Source organism: Larimichthys crocea, chromosome III (assembly GCF_000972845.2).
Source record: "Larimichthys crocea isolate SSNF chromosome III, L_crocea_2.0, whole genome shotgun sequence".
Lineage (NCBI taxonomy): Eukaryota > Metazoa > Chordata > Actinopteri > Sciaenidae > Larimichthys > Larimichthys crocea.
In genome coordinates, this window is record NC_040013.1 from 21,962,008 (window position 1) to 21,986,928 (window position 24,921).

The 24,921-nt window shown below is 40.5% G+C and overlaps 1 protein-coding gene across 1 annotated transcript in view; it reads right to left on the reverse strand.

The window, feature by feature from the left end:
• The window catches only part of srbd1 (S1 RNA binding domain 1), a 52,746-nt gene that overhangs the window by 7,903 nt on the left and 19,922 nt on the right, over window positions 1-24,921 (reverse strand). Inside the window, exons 15-19 of the mRNA XM_027278266.1 lie at window positions 21,778-21,869; window positions 18,992-19,074; window positions 8,723-8,829; window positions 7,418-7,579; window positions 5,844-5,993 (exon numbers count right to left, since the gene is read on the reverse strand). Of these exons, the coding sequence (XP_027134067.1) occupies window positions 5,844-5,993; window positions 7,418-7,579; window positions 8,723-8,829; window positions 18,992-19,074; window positions 21,778-21,869 (594 nt within the window). The remainder of the gene's footprint in view (window positions 1-5,843; window positions 5,994-7,417; window positions 7,580-8,722; window positions 8,830-18,991; window positions 19,075-21,777; window positions 21,870-24,921) is intronic.

Below are 24,921 nucleotides of genomic sequence, written 5' to 3' on the forward strand. Positions count from 1 at the left end.
CTATTTAATAAATACCTCAGATTTAAGAAGACCACACACAATAAAAAAACAAGTTATTTCCCAGATATTTTACTGTACTGGTAAGGACCGCCTCAACTTTTTTTTTTTCCTAAAGTAACACTACTGCATTGGTTTTTATGAGTTCAGTCAAGTACACAGAGTAAAGTTTTAAATATCCTGGATGTGTCAGTACTCTGATACTCAGTACTCGAAAACAGCTTATTTGTTACAAAGCAACAAGCACTAACTACTAATTATAAACATGCTTGTATTTATCCCATCCTTCTGATGAGCTGTTCTGTCCTGACAGAAGTGAAAAAAACAGATTAAAGTAAAAAATGTCAAATATGTTTTGTCAGACAGCATAAAGCATGGTATAGTATCGTGTGCTCCTTCCTCCTCTTATGTGCTGTGGGCATAGTGGTGTTGTGGTGCTCCCTCTCTCACTGTCCTGGATCCCAGCTCAACCTGCACACACCACTTCCATTCAGCTCACACTTCTCCAGCAATCTCTCCCTGCGATCCCCTTCATCACCAAATCCCTGTCTCAGACTGTTCTGGTTCCTAGGGCCCTCTTAAAGTTCCGGTAATTTAGATCGTTTTGTTTCTGTGTTTATACTTGGTCCTGGGACTCTTTCAACCTGCCTGCTGTCCCTGCACCTCTCCAGCCAGCTACTCCGTCCTCAGCCTCTGTCAGCCTCATCTCCTCTCACTTCACTTCCATTCTCTGTAGCCTGCAATAAATCTCCATTTCACCCCTCCCTCGTGCCCTGTATTTTAGTCCACATTGAAACACCACCACCACAGTGTTGTTTACTGATGAAGATTGACAATAATTATACAACATGTGAGCTTGTTGCTATAGTCTAGCTGTTCATTTACAACCCACGTCTTTCCCTCCCAAAGTGTCTAAGTGAGAGCAAGCCCACAGTCAAAAAATGAAGACTTATGAAATCAAGGTACTTCTGCCAGAACAGTTAGCATTAATGGTGCCTTTTAGGGCAAGCAGCTCCAAATCCACCCATTGTACAACAATTTTAAATTCAATGTATATTTGTAACAAACACTCTAACATCGTATTGTGCCACACAGCTTTTTTAACCTGAATTCCAAGGAAGTGGTAAAAGTGCCTTTTAGAGCAACAGATGCAAAATCGTAAATGCGTTGAACGAATCTTTCAAAATAAAAGCAGCATTTGAAACAACAACCCTAACTCCAATACAAACCCATTGTACCAAAACAATTTAAATTCAAGTATATTGGTACAAACAACATCGTTGTATTTTGTGCCAACACAGCTTTTTTTCTCTGAATTCCAGGAATGGTTATTAACAGTGCATTTTAAGAGCAAAACTGCAAACCTTCGTAATGCCTTGACATATTGTTTAAAATAAAGCCGATTGAAAAAACAAAACCCTCCTACTCAAAGGTTAGAAACGGTTGACTCCATGCAGATCACATGTCAGAGCCACAACAGTACCTCTCAGACAGAAACATACATATCAAAAGTACCAGTAGAAAATATGACCAGGAAGTTGTTGCATTGTGTATTGCATTGCATTTAAGTGGAAGCCCTTGAACCGGTGGGGTGCTTTAATCAAAACCCTGTAACAATTATTTTATAACGTTTTGTCAAGCCAATAGATTTTTTTCCAAGTTCAGGGATGTCTTTCATGTGTTCCTATCAGGTCTAGAAAGGGTGGTCCTGGTAAGGTAGGATTTAATCGGAGGTCTCGAGAAGGCAACAAATACGAGAATGTGTGTGTGTGTGTGTGTGTGTGTGTGTTGCCCATCTCATTTTTCCAAGGGTGTATGTTAGTATTTAAGGGGTACCAGGCCTCTACCACTGTTGGGTTCATACTCATATAATTACTACCAACACTGTGTGTGTGTGTGTGTGTGTGTGTGTGTGTGTGTGTGTGTGTGTGTGTGTGTGTGTGTGTGTGTACGTGTGAATGTGGGGCTGGGTGGGCTACGATATAGATTTTATCCAGGCCCACAGCAAGAACCCACTCTGTCTTGTATTATAGAAATATTGGGCCCCGACTGTTACATATCAGAGAAATATTCGTCATAGAGTGGACCCCCTCCGTCTCATATCGGAGTAACACTATATATTTGATGGAATGGACCCAACTGTCTAACAAAAATATGCTTCACTGATATTTTGATGTGAAATTTTCTAACGGGGTAGATCCTCTACATACAGTATATATGGTCAATAATGTTTCTACAGAAACATTTCACTGTCACATAGCAGAGATATATTCGCTTTAAAGCAAACATGTCACCACTATTTCTGAAACAAAAGGTGGACAAATTGTGTTCATGCATGTGTCTTCTTGTGTGTGTGTTGTATACAGTTACAAAAAGGGGGTGATGTGTGGGCTGTGAGCAGTAATGGGGGATCCAGTTTCACTAATGTGATGAACATGATATTCCTTATACACCATAAAGACACACACACACACACACAAACAGCATTCCTCCACAATCCTCCCTCCACCTCCTGTTTTGATCGGTTGTAAGTGAGGATGTGAGAAGAGCTGTGAGGCATTTCAGTGATGCCCTTACATCTAATGCTCTACAGAATTTGAGATTTAGAGAGCAGTCAATATTCTCTCGTAATCTCTATGAGAATACATTTACATATGAATACAGGATCTGTAGGCAAGGTGTTCTCGTGTCTATTTGTAGTCAGAGTAGTATTGACCAGTCACGTTTGAGTGGGCTTTGGTTACCAGCAGGTAAACGGTCTATGTGGCGAGCAAAAGAGGCGTAACACATTGGCTGAAATGCAATTGTGGAACCATTAGCTGGACTCCTAGTTGTCCCCAGAATCTCCACAAAGAAGTCTGGCGAGGCCGCTTTTATCTACCGCGGCCCACATCTCTGTAGACATCTTTAAAAAACAACTTAAGACATACCTCTTTAGTCTGGTTTTACCCAAGGAGTTTTTAGGTCCTGATCACTCCCTGCTACTTTTATCTCTGGTGCTTATTCACTGTACAGGTCTTATCTACTTTTACTGCAACTGCTCTTAAATGATGCTTTTTACCCTATAGGTCTCAATTTTACTTCTTATCTGTTTCGTTGTTGTAGTTTTATGCTTTTTACTTTTCTTCTAATCTCAAATTTTTCATGGAACTGCTCTGTTGCCTTAAGAACTGTTAGTTGTTGTCTATTTCTGTTTTTACTCGGCTCTGTGAAGCACTTTGGGCTACAATTCTGTATGAAAGGTGCTATATAAATAAATGAACACTGGCGGCAACCTCCGTGGCTGTGAAGTGAAGCCAATGCGCATGTGCCAAAAGACTGCGGTTCCTTGAACGTCCACTTGAGGCTGGATACGGAACATGTCAGTCTCTATAAGCCCCCGTGTTAAAATGTCCAATTTCACAGCAGAAATAAACATGATGTCCAATTTCACAGCAGAAATAAACATGTTCACAGCCTGGTACAAATAACAGGTCTGGTCTCTATAGCTAATTTTGCCGTTCATGACAACTGTACTGAGTCTGCATTTTCATAGAACTCACCTGTTCAAATTATATTAAGGATTAAAGGGGGGGACCAGAGATTATGAGCTTTAAACGGCTTTTCAGAAATGTATGGGTGACTTCACGTATGTGCTGTCCGTTATTTATACTGTCAGTGGCTTTTACCTACAAAGTCTCAATTGACGATGAATAATGAGTTCTGAGATCAACTTATTAGTGATTCTAAAGATCATAATCCAGAGAAATTTCAAAATAAAAGCCTCCCTGTTGGTATAAAGAAAGTCAGAAAGAAAAGGGTCAGACATTGCTAACTGATTTGTGAAGACTTGTTTCAAGCAGATGAGTCAAAGTCTAGGATTGCAGCTATAATATTGGGGGCTTATGTGAGGAGACAGCCAAATCAGGCTCAGCTACACACTCACCAAGTACAACGGTTTACTTTGCAGGCATGACGTACCCTCTGATTTAAAGTGCAGTGGAAGATGATTTATTTTCAGATGCATCAAAACTACACCAGGCTGTCTAAATTCCATGCAAGAGCAAGTGCTGACATGCATGGCTTTTCCTGCACTGTCATCAGACCTCAACCCCACTGACCATCGTCATTAACATTTAAAGAGGGATGTGACATACTGTAAAACCACAAGACATGCCTTGGGATGTTCCAAAAAAAGAAATGTGGTTTTTATATTCTGCAAGAGTTTGTGAAACTGAGAACATCACAGAATATAATGTGCAAGCAAGTGAGAAATTAATTCACGGTGAATTGAGTAAATTGCCAGACATGGATTATAAGGTAGTCATAACAAAGGATACAGCATTTGCCCACACAGTGTTAAGAATTCAGAACAGCAGGGAGAACAAAAAAGCAGAGAAAGATAAGTAGCCTGGTGAGACACAGAGAGAGAGAAGGACTGTGGGACTGTGAGAAAGAAATGCATTTAATGCACAACTACAGCAGCCAAATTGTTTTGTGGCCGAACAGAACAAAGCAAAGCAGTTTGCACGGGGTATTTTATTTTGAAAATCCACTGGATTCTCTCCAACAAATGATGTTGATTCAGCCAGACTTTTTTTGGTCCATGTCTTCTTTATTTCATAAAACATCTACAATGAATATTAACCGTAGAATCAAATCAAATTGTATCGTTCTTACACTATATCGATTCATATCGAACCGGTCTGTAATAAAAGTGTATCGTTTTTTAATCATATCGTAACCTGTGTATCTAGATACGTATCGAATCGTTTATCACAGAGTGAAAAGTGTCTCATTACCACTGGGCACCCCACATTCCTGTTTCTGCACTACATAACTTTGTGCTCCGATCACTTACGAGAAGTACGTAACATTTTATGGCACCACCAACTATTTCACTTATTTTGGTGAAAATGGTTTCTGGTTTTCTTTCGGATGTCCTCCGGTAAGGTAAACACTGATGGAAGAACGTAAGAAGAGGAGAGAATGACAAAGCAAGAAGGTGCCAGACAAGATTAGATCTGGGACAGACTGCTGGACTTGTAAGTAATGTTAGCTGGCTGCTATGTCTTGCGTTGTTGCACTTGCTTGATAACAAAGTAACGAAGTCTGCCTGGAACATAGAAATTCAAAGAAACACACAAAAGTGCAGTCGTATAGAGGTTGCATTAAAATAAAAGGAGGTGGTAATGTGTCTTTTTTAAAACATCGGACCCGAGCAGCTCTTTGATGAACGACAGCGTGGCACAGTCTACGCTGAACACACAGACACATAAAACCCACAAACATACACAGCCGCTTAGCTAAAGTAGGGACAGATAAGCAAAAACAGTTTCATACAAGCGGCATCAATATATCTTCACACATGTGCACATGGAGACACACCCACACACACACACACATGCACTGAGGCCATTAAAGGCGCATCAACATGAGGGGAGCGATGCTTAGAGCCACTAGTGTCAGAACTTATGTAGACTAAACACAGTTGAGTGACTACAGCTGTAAGAGTGCCCCCCTCTCTCTCTCTCTCTCTCTGTCCGTCTGTCTGTTTCTTTCTCACACATCACACACATCACACACACTGCACAGACAGACAGGACATACAAGTCTTGGGCAGATGTTCAATGTGCTTTTGATATCAGCATCAGCAGCTCTAACAATCATTTCTCACACAAGCCAATGCCCCCGCTCTTGTATCCCATGTCTGTCTAAATCAAATCAGAGTCGTCCACCACTATAACCAGCCCCATATGAGACAGTGTCAAAATCAACTCCATCTTAGCCTGAACATGCTTGGGCCAGTGGGGTAAGGCTGCTGTACAAGTGTGTGTGTGTGTTTGTATGTTTTGTGTGTACTGTACCTCTGTGCCACATGGTAGGACTCTGGATGTATGCAGGTCTGGTCCAGGGGGTTAAATGAGGTCGGTACGTTGACGCCAGTCTTTCCTTTGTCTTTCTTCGCCGCTGTTTTTTCTGGCACTGCTGGTACATGGTGGGGTGAGGATCTGGTACTGTTTTGACAAAGAGAGAGAGGTATTTTAAATGTATGAGAAAGAATTTCTATCAAAGCACAACTTTGCATCGGAGGCTGGATTCACCAAATTATAAAAACATTTTTTTTTTCTCAATTACCTCTAGTGGTAACTAACCATGCAGGCAGATTATGTTTTATTTTGTTGTCACATCACTCTGGATGATCCACATAACGTAAGGAATGGGAATTGATAAGATTTTTACGATTCCGATTCCATTATCAATTCTGCTTAACGATTCGATTCTTTATCGATTCTTTTATCGATTTTCATTTGGGGAAAAAAATAGGAGAACAAACAGTTTGATCAGCATCAACTTTGTTTAGTTATAGAAGTATCACGGCCTTACAAAACCAACAGCGAGGTCAAAAGAAGCCCACAGCCTAGATAATAGTAACGGTGTGTAACTGTGGCAGATACACAAGAACCAGAGTTACCTTCCGTAGTAACCACAGAGGTGCTCATAGCCTGGCTGCTGCTAGGTTGAGATTCATCTCCAGTCCGAAGCGTGTCAAAAACACATTTAAAAATATTGCATGTTGTGTGCGCAAATATTTCTGCATGTTTGTCGTGTTCCCTCCCGACGCGATTATCTCCACTTTGCAATGATTGCAAGTCGCCCTGTTGCCATCTTTTTTGGTAAAATGCAGCCAAACTTTGGAGCATTTGAACCAAGTGGGTGCCATTGTTTGCTACTGATTGCACTGCACATGCGAAACTTGCGGAAGTTACGTGACGTAATTCTTGCTTGCTGTAATCGATAGGAGAATCGTTAGATAAACTGCCAAACGATTCCATGGAATTGAAACAGACGGAACCGGTCCTCAACAAGAACCGGTTCTCGATTCCCATCCCTACATAACGTGTCAACATTATTCAGAAATGTTTCAGTGCAATACTGAATCATTGCACACAGTGAAAATGTTCACCCAGAGTAACTGAGACAGTTTCGGGGAGACTCCTCTATGTCACCTCATCTTCCTCACACCTTTATATGTAAAGGAACAACTCTCATCTATCTCTACATGTTACATGTTAGATACATTACATTAGAAATACTTTGGTTGAATCTGTGAAATTTGCACCGTGCTGATCTATCATCACCATACCACTACCTTGGAGTATTTGCTTTGCAGTACAACATTATATCCGTACTGTACATATTGTATGTGTATATTAAATCTTTTGGTTTATTTGTCTTACATGTAGAAAAGTTAGACAATGACGAAGACGATGAAGCTGAACCAAATGCTGAATTGTTGCTATTTAATTTTTAAAATGTATTTATTAATGCTTTGAGTACCATAAACAAAATTGCACTGAAGAAATCTCAGAGATATATATCTCAAATATCATATGTCACGAGTGTCATAGGTGTGTGTCTTTCCATACGTCTGTGTTACCTGGTTTGCGGGTTGATTCTGATGAAGCCAGCACACTGCTGGTAGGTCTTGGGCCCCATGCCTTTGACCAGTTTGAGTTGCTCCCTGTTGGTGAAAGGCCCATTCTGCTCTCTCCACTCTGCAATACTCTTCGCTCTGCCCGCATTTAGACCTGCTACATGCCTAGGAGATAAAACAACAAATAAAAATAGGGGGGAATGGCACACGGCACGTCATCTATATATTAAAATCCTTTCTGGAAGTTTATTGAGAACTGCGTGTTTAATTCTGAGGTCCCTGCTCTACATGGAATGCTGATTTGAGGAAGAGCACAGCGGAGAATAAACCTCAGGGGGAAACCACAGTTTAGTTTCAAAATACAATATCTACATTATAACTACACACAACTCTGTAGCACTTGCTTTACACGCTGCCCACACCAGAGTTGTGTAATACGCAAACAAACAGAGCAGATCATGCAGACCGTGACCTGACGTTTAAATACAGTCAACAGTCACACATGAGCCAATATCTAGTGAGTATATTTTTAGTTTTGCCTGAGCAGTGAAAAGAGGTGATCTGAAACCCAATCAGGTCGACTCTGTTAATGTCCACGGTGACTCACTCTCGCACTAAAACACACAGCAGTGTCAACACTCAGCATAATACTTCAGTCATCGACACATCTGTGTGTGTTTAATGTGTGTATAACATAAGTTCTGGCAGGAATGGAAAAAGCTCACTTGCAGAGCAGACAGGTAAACAGATGACCTGATGCCTGCCCTGCAGCTAACGCCAGCTCATTTTATACTGTTTGTATCCACTCAAAGTGTGTGTGTGTGTGTGTGTGTGTGTGTGTGTGTGTGCATGTGTGTGTCATATTTATGCACTTCCTGTACTTTTAAATCATGTGCATAACTAAGTGTACACGTGCAAAGTAATCTACCCAAAACATGCAACTCTATGCATACATAAAAGTACGTAAAAGTTATGTGTGCATGTGTGCATGTCTACCTTGCTTAATCCCCTCTGTTGATTACTGTCGGCTCAGTAGGTGAGGCCCGGGTGTGAAGCATTGGTTTCAACCGAAAGCTGGCAGTCTGTCTGTGTGTGCATCGAGCACGCGCCTTTGCACGAGTGTGAATGAAGCTTTGCCATGTTGTGACTGCTAAGGGAAAGTATGTCAGAGGTCTGTGCCCTAATTCATCTCTGTTTCACAATTTGCATGTGTGTGCATGTGTGTGCGAGTGCAGGAGAAAGTGTCTGTGTGCATGCATGCACTTGCTTGTGAGCACATGTATTTGTGTGTCTTTATGTGTCATCTACCTCATCAGTGTTTCGGAGCAGATGTTGATGTCCACACCCACAAAGCTCACACATTCTTGCACCACGCTGTCCAGCGCTGCCTTCAGAGCTCCGGCCGACACGTCATGCTAGAAAGTTAACACGCACGCACGCACGCACACACACACAGACGCACACACACACACAAGAAGCATGTAAACTGGATTAGCAGGGAAAACAACATTAATTTATTGCTCTTGCCAAAAACGTTGTCGTTCAAATAAACACACAGACGCACCACATGTGAGCAGGCACACTTTTAGGAATTTTAGTGGCTTAGTTTTATAGTCTATTAGAGATGGAATCACAGTAAAAAAAAAAAGTAGAAGAAACTTTCATGGATCAAAATTCTGTTTTTCTCTAAAGCTAGTTCTGCTGCTTTTGGCTTTTTTCATCACATTTCCATCCAAACATGTCTCCCCAGTATGTTTTATTGCAGACTTTTTAATGGACTTTACATAATCATGTTCAGCTTACATAATCCCCATGCTGTATATTTATTCACTATTACATTCCATTTTTTGCTATATACAGTTATTTGGTCTTGCATAGGCACAATTTCCCACCGAGGGATTATTACAATTTCACGCTTATAAGAGATAAACAGCAGCGGAAAGCATTAGCAATAAAATACTGACAAATTGAGAGAAAGGTTTGATTGACAAGTGGTACAGCAAGAAAGTAAGAGAGAGAGCGAGAGACGGAGCAGAACAGTGAAGAGAGAGAATGTTTAGTTTGGCTTGTCAACAATGTCTCTCCGCCGCTAACACAGCGTTCTCGTTAATGTAGCTTGCTGTCGATAAAAGGTCCTCCAAATGAACTCTTCACACCTTTCCACCAGCAGCTAATCAGCAATTAATCAGCACATATTTTCCAAAAAGGACTGGAATCTTTTCCTAATACGGAGCAGGGAAGACAGCCAACAATACAAACAAAGGAAAAGGAAAGGAAAGCAGAGAGAGAGAGAGAGAGAGAGAGACAGAGAGACAGAGAGAGAGAGGCTGATATTATAACAAAGCACAATGTCAAATATACATAAACATATTGGGAAAATAAATGGGAAAATATTTATATGAGACGAGGCTGTCCATCTACAGACAAACAGAAGCCCTAGGCTGCGGTACAGGGCCAAACACAGAGGAGTTCAGCTGGACTGATGCCTCAGCAACTGCTTGAGGATTAGCTGACAGTAGTCTAAACTAGACTACTGTTGAACCGTGTGTGTGTGTGGGTGTGTTTGTGTGCGTGAACGTGACTGAGACCAGCATGGTTTGCCCTGTAACATGATCAAGCTCTGAACAAACACTGGGCTTTAAACAGATAACATCAACGCCAGCCAGCAAACGCACCTTTTTTCTGTCAGCAACACCAGGACAGATGAGGACAGAGAGGGAGTGCGTAAGGTCAAAGACGACTCAGGACCTCCTCTGTTCATTAAGTGAACCAAGTTTTCACCTAAGTAACTGCACAGGTGCTTTAATAATGAATAACACAACTGAGATGACATGGACTTTTTCTAATTATCTTTGTTTAATTAGGAAGATGGGATTGCATTAACAGACGACAATACACAGGGATCAAGTTAGTTATCTGCAAAGGAAGCACCCAGTTGGACGTGTTATAAGCTTAAAACGGTTTGTGTGGTTTGACTCAGGTTCTGTTGAGACCTGCCAAAGGAAACAGCTTTTTATTTAATAGCTGTCAACATCTATCATAATTACAGAATAATTACACAAGGATGATTAACGCACAAATATTTCCTCATTACCAAGTTGTGATATTAAGAGGGATGATGCCGTTTCAACAACTAAGCTTTGAGCCAATGCATTTTATGTGTTTATTATGTTTAGGCATGAATGATCAAGCATTTTAAGTTTCTTTTTTTTTTAACCCCAGGCAAAAGCACCTTTATGCATTAGGCTCATAATACAGCAGCTGTCAAAGAGGCAAAAAGAGATATCAAAAATAATATAAATAAACTGGCTAAAGTTGTTGCTGAGCTTGCTTGATTTAAAGGTCCAGTGTGTAAGATTTAATTGGCTCTATTTACAAAATATGGTAGAAATTGAATATTATCATTAGTGTGTAATCACAGATGGCCTTCCACGTTTTTTCATACGTTTAATAGCTACCGTAGTTTTGCCCCAGCAATATAAGGAGATTAAATAAGAGGACAGTACAATCTGCCTGATGGGTACAGCTCTACTCCTACAAAACAAAATATGATACATCACGAGCAATTGTTTACTCAGCTACAGTGTCTAACTTTAACCACAAGACTTTTATTTTTAATTACTGGTACTATTAGCTAAATAAATGGTCTGAATATTTCTTTGTAGACTGTTTACAATTCATTATGACTGGGCGTATTTTTGAAACAATATCCCTGTAATTAATTCATGTATTTAATTAATCTTGTTTGTTTAATGGGCTCAGGTTTCATTTTTGTCCTGTTGGCAGGACTTTCTGTGTTCAATGGATAACTGCAATATCCGCAACAGAACAGTTTAAACCTAGCCCACAATTAGCAGAATGACGCACACTGTGTGATTAAGCAGAGTAAAGAAGACACATGAAGTACTGGAGAGACAGAACAGCGCCCCTGGTGACTCCTCATGTGAGGTGCAATCTGATTCGTACTGAGAACATTCTCTCAAGGCACTACAGCCAGAGGCATTTTGGAGACAATAAAAATAACTTTCCAAACAATGAGAACGTTCTCATAAAACTAGGACTGCAGGCTTTATTATTTCCGGTGATAGAAAGAGAAGAGATAGTTCACCTGAAATGTCACACCGGGGAATGTTTTCACACGAGAAAGGTGGAGGTGTGAGTTTTAACCTGCAGTAAAACTCCAATGAATGTGTTCTCACATTCGTATTGAAACCTTATAGAGGTGGGAGCAGCATGAGACGATCAGAGGTATTGTAACGCAGGGGTGCACGTGCACCAGCAGTTCATAACCGTGCTCAATTAGAGATGGGAAAAACTGAAGTGAAACTGTAACCTAACTTTAACAAGTATCCATTTCATTCCGGTGAAGAAAAAAAAATATTTTCAACAACTAATTGGATAAAAATTCACTTCCCCGTGCTCAATTGTGCGTTATACTTTTGATTAACTGCTAGCAGAGTAATTATTTATGTCTGTATATACAGCGTATGTACAGAATTTTTATGTTATGACAGTGCGACATGTTCTACGACATAAATCAAGTTTTGCTTGCATTGCTTGCTAATGATTCTATAATGATATGTGAAAAGACGAGGAGTTTAGGATTTCATTCTGCGGCAACATTCATTAAACTAAAGCAAAACATGCAGTTACATAAACTTAATCCAAAGCTTAAACTAAAGCAAAACATGCAGTTACATAAACTTAATCCAAAGCTCAACACTAAAAACTAGACATTTTAAATATTATTTATTATGAAAAGGTCAAAAGATAACTCAAGCTTCTCCGTCCTTCATGATTATTGCGAACATCAGCTATGTATCGTAGAATAACAGTGATGCATATAGTGAAAAATCTGGCTTTTCATACTTTAACTTTAAATTTACCCTCAGCCAACCACAACCTAAGACCAAGAGAGACCATTTATTGGTTATTACATATAACCAAATGCTATTAATGGACTGATCATCTCTGACACATTCACACAAAATCTAAAAATATAGTATACACAATCGTGAACATGTCTGAGCCTAACACACTCTAACCTAACAAAGAAAAAAAAAGAAAGAAGCCAGCGTTTGAACTGAAAAACTCAGACAAAGATTGAGAGAAGTGTGTCTGGCAGCGGCGGCAGCGGTGATTTAATGTGTGGAAGTGAGTAACTGTTACAGAAAACAAGCAAGTTCTGCTCGATTAAACATACACACACAATCCAGCACATGTGTGTGTGTGTTCTGATATCCAGAGGGCCTCATGGTGCTCTACTCAGTTTACAGTGGCTAACTGCACCAATGGAGCATGCCATCCTCTATCTCTCTATCTATCTCTACATCTTTATATTTCCTTTTTTCTCACTCTATTTGCTTTCATTAATCTTGACCAAAAGGTAAAACATGCAGACAGGCGTTCGAAATCAGAAATGCAACTTGTAAATTGTACAGTCCCAGTGTTGAACATTTATTTTTTCAGATGCCTCTGTAGCTTTCATCATTCAACTCTACTCCACCTTCTTAAATTACAGCTGCCTCACTGATGTCTTATTACCCACTGCCTTTTTATCTCTGTGGTTTACTGTGACTCACTCCAAATTGTATTCCTGGTGTCTAAATGAGGATTACAGGGTGATGCTGGGGGCACAAAGGCAGAGAGATTAAGAAGAATCAGCAAGAAAGGGTTACACAAGAAAAGGTCACAATGACACAGTAGACTTTAAACTGATTTTCAAACAAACACTACTATTATATGTATCCCAAATCTTTACATCAGGACAGTCTTTAAAAACTCTTTAGATATGCTACTATCCATTTTTTCCAAATTAAATCTATTCCTCAGATCCTCGATCCCAACACCTGAACCCCCAAACCTCAAAATCATCCAGAGCCAATGGACTGGATCTTTATGTGTGAAGGTCATGTTTGTATTGGCCAGAAACCAGATGAAGCCAGTCAACCAATACCAAGAACAAAGTGCTTCTGTCCGCACCTTGAGTACTTAAATGCAGCGGAGTTACCACATGTCAATCAGAGAGAGATAGAGAAAGGGAGAGTGGTGAGAAATACAGACAGAAAACCAAAACAAGCTTTTTTTGCGAGTTATTTCACTCACACTGAGAAACTGAAAAAGATGAATGTCCTTTTTTTTCTTCGATACAGATTTACTTTGTAAAATGAAGCATTCATGATTTTAATCCACAAACTGTAAATATAGCGAGCTAGGCTTCCTGGTACCCAGAGAGGAAAGAAAAAAAAAAAAAAGAGGCCAAGCAACTGCTGAAAGTTGAGGTGTTGACTGACAATGATGGTGGAGGTCTCCAGACTGACAGCAGAAACCGTTTATGAATGATGCCACTAAGAGCTTGGCGAATGGAGCCATGCTGGAGTCAGAAAGGCTGCATGTACCAAAAGCCTGAGGGCAGTAGATGATGGAAGGATAACTGTAAGATGATTTAAACTGTAGGATCAAATGGCACCAGGCCTCTCTTCACTGCATTCAGCCTGAGATATGAGAAACGTACTCTCGTGTCTCGCAAATTAGGCTTATTTTTACGTTTCTTCTCTTCTCTTCTCTTGCCATTGAGAGCCCTTACCATGATTTAACAAGCAATCAGGTCGATGTAAGTTACCGTTTGATCAATCAGGCAGATTTTCAAGACTCGTTCATAAAGTTTAAAAGGCATATTGAATTTTGAATTTGGCGATTCCTGTTTCGGTGACCTATAAAATACTTTTTGCTTCAAGGTTCGAATGTTTCTAAAGTTACATGCAATGTGAGTACTGTTCAGATTCTCTACAGGAAAGTTATCAGTGCTAGCAAGATCTGGCTGTAGATGCAGCAGCTTTAATGACAAGAATGTTTTCCCTTGTGTGTGTGTGTGTGTGTGTGTGTGTGACAATGCTGTGAAAATGCTGCTAATAATCCATGGACTGCATTTAAACTAACAAGGTGCCTAAGGTTATTCGAGGGTCATGTACTCCTTGACTGACAACTTCTATAAGTCCTCTGAGACCTCGTTTCTAAACACACTGTATACTATCCCAGGCACGTAAACCTGGCTTATAGTCTGCGTATGCATGTGTGTTTGTGTGTGCATGCGTGCGTGTGAATATGTGCAAAGTTAAACATTAGCCATAAATCAGCTGCTGAAAGTGATATGACAGCAAGGAGATGGTTTTATGTTTCTCCCAACACCTTTTATGAATGCCCAATGGGTATTTCTTAACTTCCTGCAAACAACCACACACACACACCCACACACATTCCCCGAGGGACAGCAGAACAGAGCATGAGAAAATCAAAACTATCAATCAAAAAGTTTGGAGACAGACACAGGAAGTACAAATGACACACTGACTTGAGGAGGATTTTTTTTTTTTTTACATAGAATAAAAATCACTTTAAACTCTTTATACAAATTTAATAATATTCCATGAAATAAAAATAATAATAATAATAAAAATAAAAAAATCTCATATAGTGATAACTTTCCCATGAGTTTATATCAAGATCAGCTGATTTCAGATCATCATTCTAAACTTATTTTTCATGGTTTCTAACGTTTTGGATTTCTTGTTTTACCATCTTGGTTATAGTGTGATTGATTTTGGTTTAATCCCCTTCCTTGGTATTGGATGGTATCTATGAAAATAAGGGTTTACTCACGTACAAACTTTACCACCGAAACACAAACATCCTCACTCAATATAAACTGTGGAGCGCTAGAATAAGTAGCCTGACATGACAACAGCCAGTAAATGTTTTATAAATTGTGGAATAAGTAGAGAATTGGCATGAGCGTGTTTAAATCCATTATACAGGCCAAGATAAAAGCTTGACTCATCTCCTAAACTTCAACACACAAACACACGGACACATACTGTGACAGACCTATGGGTAATAATTAAAATAGTAGAAGATGATGTTTGGCAGCTTCTGACACTGATCAAGTCTTTAAGAGCCTGTTGTTTTTTTCCCACGCCTTAAAATGCAATGGCAGGAACTATCAATCACTGTCAACCCTCCATTTCTCGCTCTCCTTCCTCCTCTCAGCTCTGTCTGCTCCTGTCTCCCCTGTAGGCGCTACCATTCAAGAGTGAGAGATAGCATGCCCAAGTACACACATACACATTTGCACGGCTCGACACACACAGATCACTACAGGCACAGCAGCCTTGGTGAGAAGTGCCATCATTCACTAGCTGTAGGTGAAAACCTCTAACCCAATCAACTGAATTTTCAAGTCAGCGCAAAAATGCTTTCTTCTACTGACACTGTCGATGGGAAGGCCCGCCAACTTCCCTGCAGGGATACAAAAAAAAACATTAAATAATGTTTAATTACATTCAGCAACTAAAAAAAGACTTGGCAGACCTGTCAGATTAAGGTTAAAAAAAAAAAATCTGGTTTAATAGCAAGTAAATTCTCACATATTTAGGGCATTAACAATAAACATCGTAGCAGCCGAGGCAGCTGTACTCAGGTACTGCCCAATGAATGTGAGGGTGGAGCGTAAATGTGTGTACGGGTGAGCTTAGTATTAGTGTAAGAGCTTTGGATAGACACTGTCATCGGTGTGTGGATGAATGTGATAAGTGTTGTAAAAGTGCTTTCAGTAGATCAGAAAGGCGCTATATAAATATCCATTTACCATAATGAAAAGAAAGAACAAGAGCAATATAAAAAAATGTAAAAAATAAAGTAGTACTACACTACAGGTCTTAAGTGTTAAAAAGACACTAATATATTGCTATCAGCTTTTTTTTCAACCTCAAATATCGATATTGTTGTCTGTCTCAACTGGTCCACTGCTCTAATAAGCCTCAGTGGTTGCAACTTCCTTGCCCAGCCTCTGCTGTATCCAGACTCTTCATTTCCTGACCACATTTGGATTCTCTGGTTCGAACAGCTGACACTGTGTGACAACAAGCAACAAACCCAAACCTCAGATCCCTTTAGCTACATCTGATGCCATGTTCTACAGTGCTTCAATCGCAACGTCTATCACTGAGGAAGAGAAAAGGGAAATTTGGCAGGAGAGAAAGGTGGAGGGAGGGGAGCGACAAGGAGAGGAAAAATCCAGCAACAAAATGAAGTGAGAGAAGAGAGAGTGGTTGAAAGAGGTGAGGAGGGGAAGAGTGACAGTTTCTTTAATATCCGGCTTGCGGGCGATGTTTTCTTACACAGCAGTGTGTGTCTGTGTGTGTATTTTCCAGTAGCAGTTAGTTTCACGGCCCTGGGAATTACCCACACGTCAACGGTCCATAGCAACATAAAGAGCTGATTGACAGGTGAAGCTGTCCAAAGGCCACACCGACTAAGTATCTAATTATTGAGGACACAAAAGATTCCATTAAAGTGTCTCAAATCTATAAGCGTATCAGTAGTCCTTTAAGATGTATTGCACTGTATCGCAGGTAACCACTAATATTAAAATAAACACTAATAACACTGGCTCTCCATTCAAACAGACGTGTATCTGGCAAACTCCGTATCCAGAAAAACCTGTCAGCCAGTGGCGCTGTAGTGAAAACAGTGTTCCCACACCAATAGTTACGTCCAATCTGATTTTAATGGGCCTCACTTTTTTAGCCCTCAGCTCATTTCCTCCTTTCTCTCAGAGCTGTCACTCACTGAGTCAGCAGAGGGGGAGAGAAAGAGAGAGCATGCTGTGCCAGCTGTCTAGAGTTACATCTCTCCTTATGCTTTTTGGGTCTAATGGCAATAAACTTTCAGAAAGCTCAAAATGCCATGAATCACACAAAAGAACTAGAAAACACACACATGCATGAGTGCACTTTTCACACACCCCTGCTCACACAGATACACCAATAGAAATCCACACACACAGACACACAAGAGCAAGCACATACTTAACCCTTAGACTCTATAAAGGTATGGTGTGTACGTGTGTGTGTTTGCGTGAGCTGACACGCAGGCCAAAATGATGTCCCATCTCATATCTGTCAGCACCCAGGGTTTATTTACCCGGGCATATTATCATTTGTTGACCTAGTCACATGATCTGAGAGCGGGAGGTGCAGAACCCCGGGCACCCCAGAGAGCCCAGTCAGGATGTGATGAGAGACACGGGCCTGTGACCTAACACACTCAGCCACACATGCATAAGCACAAGCACTTGCACAATATGACCTCTTCCTTTCTCTTTCAAATCTCCATCGACCCCTTGAATTTCTTTTCCTTTGACTTCTGTCACCCTCTGCTGTCCTTTTTTTAACCCCTTCTGTTAGTCAACAAAACAAAAGTCAGTGTCAGGTGCTAAATAAAAATCCTGATGCGCGGGGCCTCCCCTCAATCCAGTAAATACTGACACAGGAGCTCAAACAATTAGTCATCTTATTTGTTAGCTGGACAACAATAATTTAATAGTAGAACCTCCATTTATATCCTGATCATACTCACGTACGATACAGCACATACTCCTTTTATGTAAATATTTAATCAAGTTAACCTAAGACTGTTTGTTCAATCTATTAACTGGAGTCTGTGACCGAGTAAATATTGGCTGTCTCACATACAACTGCCCTTTTGACCTTGTTCCGTTCGCCTTTGTCATCCTCCGTTCTTTTTCTCTTGCTCCCATTTCCATCCTCACATACGACTTTTTCCACCCCAACAACCTACCATATATGGTGAACGAGGCTGCATTAATATTTGGTGTAAATAGTGGATATACTGACCTAATGCTTGTCTCCCTTTTATTACACAATTAAAAACACACTTGCACTGAACAATGTCAACAGTGAGTTAACTTGTTGTTTCATCTGCACGTACGCTTGAACACATATGGACAAGGAGCAGAAATCACACAAGAAAAAAAAACAAATGTCCAAACATACGTCATGCCTGATCTCCATGAACTGAATTAGCTGTCATCTGTTGACACAGGCCTCAGCCAAGTTTATCTAGTTCCCTGTCCGCCTCTCTTCTTCGGTATTAGTTTTTATAATTTGTCTTGTCTTGTCACATCATCAATGCCTCACTCATGCCTTGTCCCAAGTTCTGCTTTCTTTGTTTCGCCTGAGATACAAAAGCCACACCTTAACTCTGCAAGACGAGAGAACGCGGTCAAAATAACAGCAGACTAGAGCGTACTGTATACTGCTTAGGGATCGGAATAGATAAGTGCGGTTGTTCTATGTTTAGTTTCATATTTTGCTAAGAAATATTATGGTTACAATGTGTTTAAATAGCTTTTATGTTCTCCTTCTTTCCCTGCTTTTATTCCTTTTGTGAATGGTGGCTGCGTGACGGTTCATGTAACACAATTATGGTCAAACTCTCTTAAGGAGAACATACTGGTTAAATAAATGAGGAAAATAAAGTGAAAAATAAGTACACTGTACAGCAGACAGTGCAACAACATCTCCATGTGTGAAGAATCATGTTTTATTGCTAATGTGCTTTTACACCAATATCCTCACACACACACAGACTCTTTCCTGACGTCTGCTTGGCTCTTTGGTTCAGTTTAACTCGCAGCAGATGTTGCGTTGCCCAGGGACAAGAAGCTCTCACCCATAAGGCGCATCCCAACAAAAAAAAAACACACAACACACTTACCTGGTATGTTCCGATGCCTATGTGTTTAGGATCAATCTTCACAAGCTCAGCCATTGGATCTTGGACACGTCTTCCAATGGACACTGTCGACACACACACACACACACAGAGGAAACAAACATTAGATTTTATGTCTCATAAAATCTCTATCGTTTGTGTTTTTCATGAACTTGCTATCTGAATTACACTTATTGAATATGCAAATCCATATTATTTATAATTACTGAATATGCTAATTGTGTGCATATTACAGTGCTGGCCCGAGGGCAGGCCAAACCTAATTGTCATTCCTCCACCCCCAATAATAATAATTAAAGCTGGCTTTCGCGTGATGTCTTTGCACCTGTCATATAGCTTCCTGATAGATGCTGAAGCCATGAACCTTTAAACCCCCTAATTTAACCAGACCAGTGCACACGCAGCCCGATGTAGCACACAAATAAACACCCACGGGCTGTATCGAGCGAAGTAGAGCTGCTTTTAACGACTGAGTCTGTAAGGCTTCAGCCTGCTGCTGCACATGAAGCCAAATGTCTTTTCCATGAATATGCTGGCAAGGCTCAGTGACAAGGAGAAAAATTACAAACAACCTTAGTCACATACGCACCATAATACATGACCTCACCCCCACCAACACACACACATACACACACACACACACACACACACAGGCGCACAGAAAGGGAGAGCATAGAATAACCAAATAACTGCTGACATTCATGTCCTTGTAAAAGACAAAGAATATGGCAGCTCTGAGTGTTAATACCCTACACGTACATTTATTTGCTATTCGTGTCTTATTTTCAAAGTTGTTGTCCTAATAACTGCATTTCAAAAACAGATAAATAAAGTTATGCAATTTACTTAAAAGGTTTGAGTTCTACCAAGCAATACAGATCGACCAAAATGTGAAATGCATCAAATCTAGGCTTCTCAGACGCGCTATGATCGTCCCTGTCCTCCCTGTGCTGATGCTTACCTCCCGTTTTGTATGTGTGCATTATGTGTATGTTTGAATTTCAGAGGTCGCTGATGTAGTGTGCCGCATGAGACGCGTCAGACTTAGATCTGTGAGGCAGAACGGACAGACAAAGAGAAAGAGAAGGATGGGATGTAATAGAGGGAGTATGTCTGGAATCAATGGCTCTCCTCTCTCTCCTCTGGCTGCGGTGGGAGGCTGCTGCCTGAGATAATATTTAGACAGGGATGAAGTTTCAACCCCGGCCTTGCTCAGTGCACCACCAAAACTCCCCAATACTCTTTCAATCTATTCTGTCCCTCTCTCTCACTCTCTCTCTCTAAGAGGAGCCGATTTGTAAATTGAGTCCAGCATAACTCTCCAGCACTTATTGAAAGTTTATGAGCAAAATACGTACGGTACAACAAGAATGGGAAACAGTGAAGAAAGCAACACGAGAGGAAGAGTCAGCTCAGATGCAGACACGTCGTTCAGGGAGAAGTGGAAGAACGTGACGACAGCTGTGGCAGAGGTGGCTGTATTGATTTCATTGCATCACAAGTTCAATCAAAACAGTTCAACTTTTGAGGAGATGCAGCATGGATTTACTGTCATACTGTAACAGGCAATCAACGAGTAACCCAGGAAAACTTCTCTGTATACTCTTGATTCATTTTTTCTTTGTTGTCACTTTCGACTAATCCCTCGCTCTGCCTCAAATCAGCGAATTGGACGGGAGGACAGAAATAAGCTGAACACAAAAACAGTCCTCCAAGAGAATGGTTGAAATACTGTCTATCACCACTAGGTGTCCCTAGATCTCCCAACAATAGACGAGACATAAAAGGTGTCTCTAATTCACAATTCTCTGCATTTTATGTTACATGTTACACCACTTATATAGACAGATGCAGAAACACACATAAACCCCCAAAGGTAAAACAGACAGACACAAACACTCCATCGCCACATCCGTCTCTGTAACCATAGTGTCCTGGCTCAGCGGCCCCTCTTTTTATACAAAGTCAAACGCTGTAGATTTCTCATGGCTTTCATTAGGGGGATAAATATGGCTCTCCATGGCTTTCAGTGCTGCTGACCACAGGAAACTAGTGAGGAATAATCCAGCCTCGCTTGATTTATGGCTTTTATAGAGGAAGTCTGTTGGAAACATTTGTTCTCCAAAACTCTGCAATTTTCTTTTATTCTGCTGTGTTTTCAATGATGTAGTATGTGGAGTGAGAGGAGGAGACACAAAAGAGAACCTAATAGCAATGGCAGAAATACATTGATAATGTGACAAAATACTGTGTGCTGCTGGTAAGAGGGTGGAAATGAAATTAAAAGAGGAAACATGCGACCTATTTTCTGGCAGAAATTTAAATGACTTCTTCCATAATGCGCTAAATTGTAATTCGTTCATGTGTGAACAACTCGACAGTATTGTTACCGTCATTTTGGGTTGCTTACAACTACCTACACCTCACTACAGCTGGGTTTGCCTCTTGTAGTATAAGAGCAATTCACAATTAAAGCAGAGTTAAATGACTATACCGTTCATCATTGTAAATTCAATTATCATTTGGGTTTTTGATTTCCGGTTGGACAAAACAATCAATTTGAACAGGTCATTTTAGACTCTGGGAAATTGTGATGGACTATTTAACAGAACAAGAACTCAAGCAAATAACCAACAGCTTAATGAGTTATCAAAATAATTGAAAAGTTGGTTGCAACCGTATAAACTTTGTTTCACAACACTGCTGTAACTAGATGAGGCCCGATTGAAAGCATGGCTAAGAATAAAAAATAATAATAGCTAACGTACCTGCACTCCGAAGGTTGGGGTCCAAGTCTGGCATCTCTTTGACCGCTTCAGGACTCACGCTGTAGATGGATGCTCCTGCCTCATTGGTTATACTGGAGAAAGAAAGAAAGGTGGAAGTGGTCCAGGAATGAAAGAAAAAGAAGACGAGGAGATAATGGAAAATTAATGATGAGGTAGGTGGGTCAATGAGGAAGATAAAGAAGGAGAACAATGAGCTGTTACCACTGTGTGAAAGACATAATGGCAAGGCTATTAAGGAAAATCACCACAGCCTTGCATAATGCAACAGCTTATCAAACTGGTTCCTCATTCAACTGACATTCAGCATTCAAGCTGACCTTTTGTAGTCAAAGCTTGACCATCATTACCAATAGCCATAATAGCATCATCACATTAACGGCACAATAACAATCTTTCAAATGCTTTTAGGAGTTCTTATTCAACTGACAGCAGGTGAAAGGAACCGCATATATCCTGAATGCATATACGAGCCACCGGCCACTTATACGAAACATATTCAGAAGAGGTTATTTAGTAAGCCACATAACTGCGCGAGATAATTCTGCCCACTTAAGGTATGGCAAGTATAGATTTATAATAACTGAATAACCCTTTCACACTCAAACGACTCACACTTTAACAACAGGCAGTTTGACGTGCATGTGTGTTTGACAAAGTTCAGGGTATTGAGTCAGCAGACCTCACAATTTATGCAACACTACTGCCATCTAGAGGTCGCTGCGTTGTGCTGCTATTTGTCAGTATCCATAGAACATCATTGTCATGGATGAGATTGAGATTTAGATGTATTTCCAACAGTCTCTAAATTGCCCTAAATTTTGTTGCGAATGTCAGCTTAAGCTAATAAGTGAACAAAGCGTCTCCAGTTTCTTAAAAAAATAAATCTGCTGCTGTCACAAACACATCACTGAAGCCCCATGTTTAATGGTACACACAAATGTAAAGATCTGTATGTCCTATTTCCACCTGAACAAAAAAACAGAGCCAGATTTTTCTGCCATGTTTAGATGAAAAAAGAAATTTCTGTCCAAAGGTGGGGGAAAAAGGGACCGTCTCAATTAACTTGTTAAGCTTTCATTTTGAAACAATCAAATGGTAAATTAGGATGTGTCAGCATGACACTGTTTTAGCTTTCAGTCCCAATGATTTCATGTACATTTTAGTGTCATATAATTTACTCGTTTAGAAACAACATTGATTATTTCGACTGGATATTCTTGTGAAAAGATGTTATGAATGAGTTTAAAAACAGATTACCATAAGTAAAGATTTTTAGATTACTTAAAAAAAACATATATTCATATTTCAAATCATAACCCAATGAACCAACTTGCCGATGCCCTGCCAATTTCTGTATCAGTGATGTTTTTTAAACATGAAGATCTTGAAAAGAAACTGATTCAACAAGGCAACAAATGATACCATTTCTCATGTTAATGTATTCAGTCTAAAGTAGGCCGCTTATCATCCATCACCAAACAGACAGAATGGTGGTACAAACAAAGCCACTGATACCCGTGTTAATGCTACCGACATCCAACTGAAGCTGTCATGTTGCTTAGTCCGTCTATTCTTTCGGGTCGATGGAGAGAGAGAGAGAAAGGGAGGATTGGAGGAAGAAAGGGGGGTTTCCTCAAGGCTGACCAATATGACGAGGGGGTCATCACCTCCTCAATGTCCACGACTCAAAACGAAGCCTTCTGTGGCACAAACACACACACACACACCGACGCTGTCCCAGAGGCCTGGACCGTGCCACAACAACCTTGCCAATTACAAGTATCTTGTTAATGAGGAGTGGCAGAGGCCTTCTGATGAGAATCACATTTAAATGAACTTGTCCTCCCTCCCTCTCTTTCCCCATCCTCTCTATTCAGCCCTTCCTCCGCCTCACTGTTCTTTTTGTCAGCTCCCTATCCATCGCACTGACAGCTGACATATCGCCATGGTGACGCTACTAACGAGCGATGGCACATGACCTTCAAGGAGGTCAAAGCAGAACTGGTCATTAACGTGACACGTTACATGCGCACACACAAAAAAAACACAAGAGCTGCAACTAACGATTATTTCTATTATCGGTTAATCAATTGGTAATTTGTTCGGAACATAAAATGTCCAAAAAAAGGTGAAAAATGTTTCCCAAAGTCCAGGGTGACATCCTTAAATGTCTTCTTGATCTGTCAACAACCCAAATACAATTAATTTACTGTCATAGAGGACTAACAAAGCCAGAAAATAATTACATTTGAGACATTAAAATTATGATTATTGATGATTCAATATAGTTGATGGTTAATTTGACGGCAACCGTCAATGTTGCAGCCCTAAGAGATGCACACAATAATTTATGCTGAGCAAGACATAGAAGGTAATATGAATATAATTTAAAAACGTCCATTATATCTACATCTCAAGCGGTTCTCCCTCTTCAAACAGAGTATGAAGATATATAGGCTGTTAATTATGTCAAATAGAAGGAACACACACCTCTAAACCCCGTCTCCGGGCCTCAATCAGCAAGAGTAGGACAATGAAAGGTCAAGTAAAAGAGTTGGCTGGTAATGTTGGCTTTTGTTTGAGAATGACAAAAGAGAGACGGAGAAAGATGGGACGGACAAAAGTGACAAAAGTATGAGAAAAAAAGTGAAAAGATATCGCACAGAATAATAGAATAAAAGTGTGTATAGAGCAAAAAGAAAGGGAGGCCCCTATCATGTCTAACTTAATTAAGGCTGCCGCTGGGGCAGCTGGGTAACAGCACTGTCATGGATACAGCTCTGAGCCCTCATCGCCATAGCATCCGTGGCTGTCACCATAGTGAGGGCATCATCCTGGCAGCCAGCAGAAGGTTGTCTGCTCTCTGGCTCTCTGGCCTAAGTGGGTGGATGGTCGGAGCGTGGACACACACACACACACTTTGAGACACAAAGTCAATGGTTGCCTCTTGGTGTAAAAGTGATGACTTGTTGGCCCTCTAGGGTCATCATTAATTTGCACTCTCAATTGTACACACACACACACACACAGAAACAGAGGCCTGTCTTCAGCCCTGTCCCATCCCGGGGCAAAGTCACAAACTGGCACCCCTATCTGTTCCCCTACTGGTTGTCTTTGAGACAC